We start from the raw sequence: 6,882 nt of genomic DNA, 5'->3' as shown, positions 1-6,882 counted from the left end.
GAGACAGTATTTATAACCAATAAAGTGAGAAAGTCTTGTGTTTTGCAAGGTGGCTCTGTGTTACTAGTTTCATTTCCACAGCTTTGAACCTTGTGTCTATTTACACCAAAGCAAGATAGACTTGAGTTTAAATGTGATACAGTCTCTGCTCACTTTGACTTGTAGTGGTGGTTAGTCTTTGTTTTATCTACCTGACATACAGGGTTAATTTGTCACAATGAGAGTTGCAGTTGGTCCTCGGTATGACCAAACACCAGCTTTGCAATTAACTTTTCATGAGTGATTCAATGAGTCCATCTGCTCTGATTAGTTTTAGTTCCATATCTTGCATGTGGAAGCTCTCTTCTGCAGTTCTGGCTAGAGAGATTCTTCTCACCTTTGGCATGGTGCTGGTCCTGAATAGCTTCTGGCCAAGTGTAGCTGTGGTTTCTGTCTGGGTAAGTAATGACAACATACAGGCAGAAGTGTGAAATGTGTTTTCATGAAGATAGGTGCTCATTGGTAGAACAATCAGTGAAAAACCCCAGCAGTGTAAAATTCAGAAATGGAACAAAGTATCTGCATGAATGTACATGTGTTGACTATGGAAAGAATGGTATTTAGCTCACACTTTTCAGGATGCATGAACAGAAATACATGGCTTTTATTTTTTGCCTCTCATGAAAAATGACTGAATCAGTAAACCGAAAACAGAACTCTGTTGAATTGGTTAGTAAAAATAACCATTATGCAATGTTCCTGATGGTTTAACAGAGGTATTCAGGAGTATCAGTTTTATTTTACCTCATTGCAAATTTTTCTTCATGGCAAAATGTTTGTTTGAATGTATTTTAAAGTCTCAGAAAGAAGGGTGGTAAGGAAATTAAACGTACTACAATTAAAAGGGGCTTTTAATTGTAGGGGCTTTTAATTCACACATAGCTATGTGTGAACTAGACTAAATTCTGATGAAAGCTGGTGGTATACTTGATTTTATCCATGCAGCAAAGTTTTTTTTAATGGATTATATTGGAAGCAAAACTGCCACTGTTTTGCAAAAATGCGTTATCATTGTTCTGTCAACAAGTGCCTTAGTCTACTCATTTTCATGGATGAATGCCTAGAAAAGGGAGCTTCTCTTTTAACTTTGAGTCCAGGCAGTATCAGCTGACAAGCAGACTCTTCCTGCTTTTTGAGAAACATTAATAATCCCTGGTCTTGTCTCAGGTCACAGATGACCCAGACTTTTCTCTAACATATTACTCAATTCTCTGCACAGGGGAAACCAGAATCATTTTAGTTCAGTTCAGTTTTAGTCATCAAAGTGAAAAATGGTGATTTTCTTTCAGCAAACCAAAGGATTAAATTATTTACAAAATTGAAAAGGTAACTGGAAAAGAAAACTTTCAAAGGAATCTAAAGCAAGATTGAAATGTAGCTAGCACTGCTACCTAGAATAAAGTTTCATGCTTCTCAGCTTCTTTAGCTGAATCTTCAGCTATTGTCTTAGTTTGGAGGCTTCTAGGAGGGAATGTTGGGTTTGGTTATTGTCATGGTTTAACTCCAGCCCACAACTAAGTACCATGCTCACTCCCCTGCTGTCCCCCACCCCCAGTGGGGAGGAGAATCAGAAAAGAAGTACAACTTGTGAGTTGAGATAAGAGCAGTTTAAGAATTAAAACGAAGTAAAATACAGTAATAATGATGATGATGATGACAATGAGAGAGAGGAATAAAATACAGGAAAAACAAGTGATGTACAATACAATTGCTCATCACCCACTGACCAATGGCCAGCCCATCTCTGAGCAATGATCAGCCCTCCTGGCCCATCCCCTCCCAACTTACATACTTAGTCTGATATTCTATGTTATGGAATATCCTTCTGGTCAGTTCACTGTCCTGGCCATGCTCCCTCTTGGCTTCTTGTGCACCTCTTTGCTGACACAGCATAGGAAACTGGAAAGTCCTTGACTTAAAAATAAGAACTACCCAGCAGCAGCTAATATGTCAGTGTGTTATGAACATTGTTTTCACACTGAACGCAAAATAGTCTTGTACCAGCTATTAGGAAGAAAATTCACTCTACCCCAGCCAAAACCAGGACAGGTATTTACATCTGTCTTTGCAATACACTCTCTGCTCTGTTGATTCATTCCCTGGGCTTGTCCCCCTGTTCAAAACTTTAAGTGAACGGCTGCTTTACTGAATTCCTTCATCCACAGATTGCCCTATATTGCTGTATTCTTAATGTCTTCATTACAGCTATCTTATCATAGGAAATATTCTCTGTTAATTTTTTTTTAAATTTTTTTTTGGATGAAGTTACAATGTGAGATACCCTTGATACCTCTCCAAAGCATTTCTAGTGTAAAGACCTGTAAAGGTTTTAATTGTGTCAGTTTGCCCTTGTTACTTGCTTTTGAGATATAAGCTTTTGCCATTGTGTTACAATGTGTTACGTTAATTACTCTGCTTGTGGAGCAAAAAAATTTGTCAGGGTAGAGCTCTGCAAGAGATCTTGATACAAAGAGAAGTTCATAGTGAGGGTTCTGCTTCCTCTTTTCTGTGTGTGCAAAGAGGAGATGCAGTTGATGGATTTCTAGAACATCTGTGTAACAGGAGAAGCAGACTTGAAATTAGAAATGCAGAATTATTTAAATAATCTTGCCACAGGGAATATTCTGTGCTGCAGATAGGTTTATTTCCTCCTAAACTGTACAATTATGTAAATATTACAGAAGTAAATGCATTTTTAGTCCGAACTGTTAGAAGTTTCCTTTCATTGTGCTTTTTGTACCTGGATTGTATGGAAATTTCATTCATTCTTGGAATTGTATAGCCTGATTAAAAAATCCTGTTCTTTCTGCTTCCTGAGGTAGTAATTATTACTACCCATCTTGAAGATTACATATGTTTGAAATTCTATTTTGAGGATGTTAACTGACTATGCAGAGGACTTTTACTGGTTCTTCAACTTGGAGGTGAATCCCATGCGCCAAAGGTGAGTTATATTTGCTTCATTATTCATAATTTTTTCTCTTTGTTATATTTGTCTTGGACTTTCTCAAATCTCCGGTGCTAGTGTTGCTTCAGTGTCGGAAGATAATCTTGCATGTGGAAATTTTAGTGAAAATGCTCATCTGTATGTTGAATTTCAGTGAAGGGGAAAGAGGGAAAAATAATTTGGTGTGGCAACTTTAATTCTCAGCCAACTCTAATTTAATATTCTAAAACAGCATTGGAGGGGTAACTGTTGATCCTTTATATTGTTTTGCTCGATGTATTTGCTTTACTCTCTGACTATGGCACTCTTCAGTGCTATACAGTGTGGCTCGTCCCTTGTTGCAGCATCTAGCATAGAATATGCAGTAAATTCAAACTTGTCTGGCAATGGAGCATGGACAGAGAATATATTTGTGGTTTTTTTCTCCCTTCAAAACATTTCTTACTTTATTCCTGACGTCCTTTTTGGCCAGGGGGAAATTTCTCTGGATAGTTCCAGATCAAAGTTTATTTGATTCAAGAGTTAGATTGTTTACCAGCCTGGAGTCTGAAGAACAGGGTCAACTGCTCTTTGAAGGATACTGGGTCAGATTTCCTTGTCTTATTTCCTCTTGTGAGTGATACTGTACTTTGACCAAACATTCCAGCTTTATTTCTATTGTGCCCTCAGACGGCCTAGCACAACTTTCTGAAAGCACAATTTGACTACTTTATTTGATTCAATTGAGGTAGAAATTTATATTTTGCTGATTTACTCTTTTATTGCTTTTGATGATGTTAATTATATATATTTTTGCTTCACTTAATTAAAAGAAAACTTGATTAAACCTGGCAGGAGACTTGAAGGGGAAGGGTTGAGTTTTGATATCAGTTAATAAAATTTTTGGGGACTAACACACATTATAACCTTGAACTGAAAAAATTGGGTTTTGGGGTTTGTTTAACAAAAGATTACATGGGGACAGAATTTAAAACTGAAACAGGCTGTTTCTGGGAATCACTGCTTCATAGGTAGTGTCCAATCATGGTGTGGTTTTACCATCACTGTGCTTTTGGTCAGACTGGCATTACAATATTCATGAGTGTGCTGGGTTGACCCTGACTGGACGCTCGGTGTCCATCCAAGCCACTCTGTCACTCCCCTCAACTCGACAGGAATAAAATACAATGAAAGGTTTGTGGGAAAGATAAGGACAGAGAGAGATCACTCACACATTACTGTTACAGGCAAACCAGACTCTATCTCCAGAAATTATTTCAATTTATTACAATTAAATCACAGTACGATAATGAGGAATAAAACCAAATCTTAAAACACCTTCCTCCCACCCCTCCTTTCTTTCCTGGGCTCAGCTTCACTCCCAATTTCTCTACCTCCTCTCCCAAAGGCACAGCAGGGCAGTGAAGGAGGGTTGCAGTCAGTTCATCACATGTTATTTCTACTGTTTCTTCCCCTTCGCTCTCTTCCCCTTTTTTCAGTGTGAGGTTCCTCCCATGTGAGACAGTTCTCTAATGTGAGTCCTTCCCACAAGCTGCAGGTGTTCAAGAACTCTTCAGCATGGGTCCCTTCCGTGGGGTACAGTCCTCCAGGGAACAGACTGCTCCAACATGGGTCTCCCATAGGGTCACAAGTCCTACCAGTAAACCTTCTCCAGCGTAAGTTCCTCTCTCCATAGGTCCACAGGTTCTGCCAGGAACCTGCTCCAACAGAGGGTTACTGTGAGGTCACAGCCTCTTTCAGGTATCCACCTGCTCCAGTGTGGACCTCCATGGGCTGGGGAGGCCTGCCTCGCCATGGTCTTTACCGCAGGCTGCAGGGGAATCTCAGCTCCAGCACTTGAAGCACCTCCTCCCCCTCCTTCTGCACTGACCTTGGTGTCTGCAGAGTTGTTCCTCTCATATATTCTCACTCCTCTCTCTGAGCTGCATTTGCTGTTGCCCAAGAGTTTTTTCTCCCCTTCTGAGCTGTGTTATCCTAGAAGCACTACTACCATTGCTGATGGGTTCAACTGTGGATCTGGCTGTCACTGGCTCTATCAAACACAGAGAAAGCTTCTGGCAGCTTCTCACAGAAGCCATTCCCATAGTCCCCGGCTAACAAAACCTCACCACATATGCCCAATACAATGGACAGTGTAATTTCTCCTCAGGATTCTTGGCTTATTGGAAAATAGACCCGTATGTCTTTGTGCTATAGCACAGACAAAGCTGATCAGCTGACCTGAGGGGTTGCATGGCCATGTCCGGGATCTCTGGGCTGTGAAGAGGAGTATCCTTTGGCTCTTCTGACTGAAGAGATTGTTTTTGCACCAGTTCCTGCGAGGGTGGTTCTTTTGGAGTTTTGTCCCCAAATGTGTGTGATCTTGGGATGTACAGAAAGAGCAGATGGGAGCCTTGTTCTGTTCTCCTTTATTCCTAAATGCATTTTCTACTTGTACCAATTTTGTGCATCTCAAGATTGTTGAGAAAGTTGTATTTCTTAACATATGTGTGTTTTTAAAATACCAGTGGTTATATTCCTCCCATTATAAAGGAATTAATTTATATTTAACTGAGAAAAACAATAACTGGGATTAGAGGATGAGGGTGGGGGGTTGAGAACAATTGATAAGAACTTAGAACAAGAGTATGTAAAAATATGTTTTTATTTTATATTGAACCTTATTTTAGCAATAAAAAAAGCAAATTCACCCATTCAACAATTTCATCAAATTCCATATATTTTCTTTTCTCAGGTCTGGACTCAACAGTGAGACATATTGAACAGAAAACAACAATATGCTTCTGTGTTTCTGTAAAAAAACAAGATAAAGCTGGATAGCATAATGAGAACCCTCACAAATACCTATGTCCTTGCTTGTGTCTTTACATTCACACTGTGGAATAATATCCAGCCAACTGTGGAAAATGAATTCATTGCAAATTATTCAAGCAGATTGCTAACTAATGTTCCAAAAAACATTCCAGTACATACTCAAGTATTAGATTTATCACATAATAGGATCTCTGGAATTAGTATCTCAGAATTTATTTCTCTTTCTGACCTTCAAGTATTAAATCTTTCTCATAATCTAATGATGGTGCTTGACTTTAGTGTATTTGTTTTTAATGAAAATTTAGAATACTTAGATTTATCTCATAATAACATTTTGAAAGTTTACTGTCTAACTCTCGCACGTCTTAGACATTTAGATCTTTCTTACAATAAGTTTACTGCCTTGCCTATCTGTCAGGAATTTGAGAACATGTTTCGTTTGGAGTACCTAGGATTAAGTGCCATGATGATACGAAGGTCAGACTTCAGGTATATCAAACATTTGCAGCTGCACACTGTCTTCCTGACCTTGAGAAACTTTTCTCTGTATGAGCCTCAGAGTCTGACAGACTTGAATACAAGGAACCTTCACATTGATTTTGCAGCAAACCGAAACTTCAGTTTTTCCCTCTTGTATGATGGAATGAGTGCTTCGGAAAATTTAAAAATAGTTAACCTCATTTATACCTTGAGTTATAAGTATTTCCCCTCACCTTCTTTAATGCTTCTGAAGAAAATCAAGACAACAGCTCTCATTCTTGACACTGTGGATGTACAATGGGCTATCATTCTGCAAATTTTCCTGCTTATTTGGTATTCACCTGTGGAGCATTTGACTGTGAGAAATTTGACTTTTCGGGGACCACCGGGGGAGCTGAGTAAATATGATTTTCTACCCTTATTAAGCTCTCTGGAACAATTAATCTCTTTGGATGTTTCCATGAAAGCGTTAACTTTGGAGCACATTCGTAATAAACTTTATTATTTCAACCAAGAGATTCTATACAGACAGTTTTCAGAGATGAATATTGCCAGTTTGACAATATATGATGCATATATGCCACACATGCTTTGCCCCAATA

At 38.8% G+C, this 6,882-nt stretch overlaps 1 protein-coding gene across 1 annotated transcript; it reads left to right on the top strand.

Annotated features, from left to right (window-relative positions):
* Nucleotides 1-2,873: 2,873 nt before the first annotated feature.
* LOC114059743 (toll-like receptor 10) lies at nucleotides 2,874-6,881 on the top strand (the record flags this gene model as incomplete). The annotated part of the gene is made up of 2 exons (XM_027888538.1): nucleotides 2,874-2,983; nucleotides 6,170-6,881. Coding segments are annotated over exons 1-2 (780 nt in total), but the record flags the coding sequence as incomplete, so codon positions are not given.
* Between the last annotated feature and the right edge of the window lies 1 nt (nucleotide 6,882).

This window comes from Empidonax traillii, unplaced genomic scaffold, assembly GCF_003031625.1.
Source record: "Empidonax traillii isolate 1590-97213 ecotype Southwest subspecies unplaced genomic scaffold, ASM303162v1 scaffold240:size1935192, whole genome shotgun sequence".
Classification (NCBI taxonomy): Eukaryota; Metazoa; Chordata; class Aves; order Passeriformes; family Tyrannidae; genus Empidonax; species Empidonax traillii.
The sequence above is the reverse complement of the archived record's forward strand: the minus strand, read 5'-3'. Positions and strand labels throughout refer to the sequence as shown.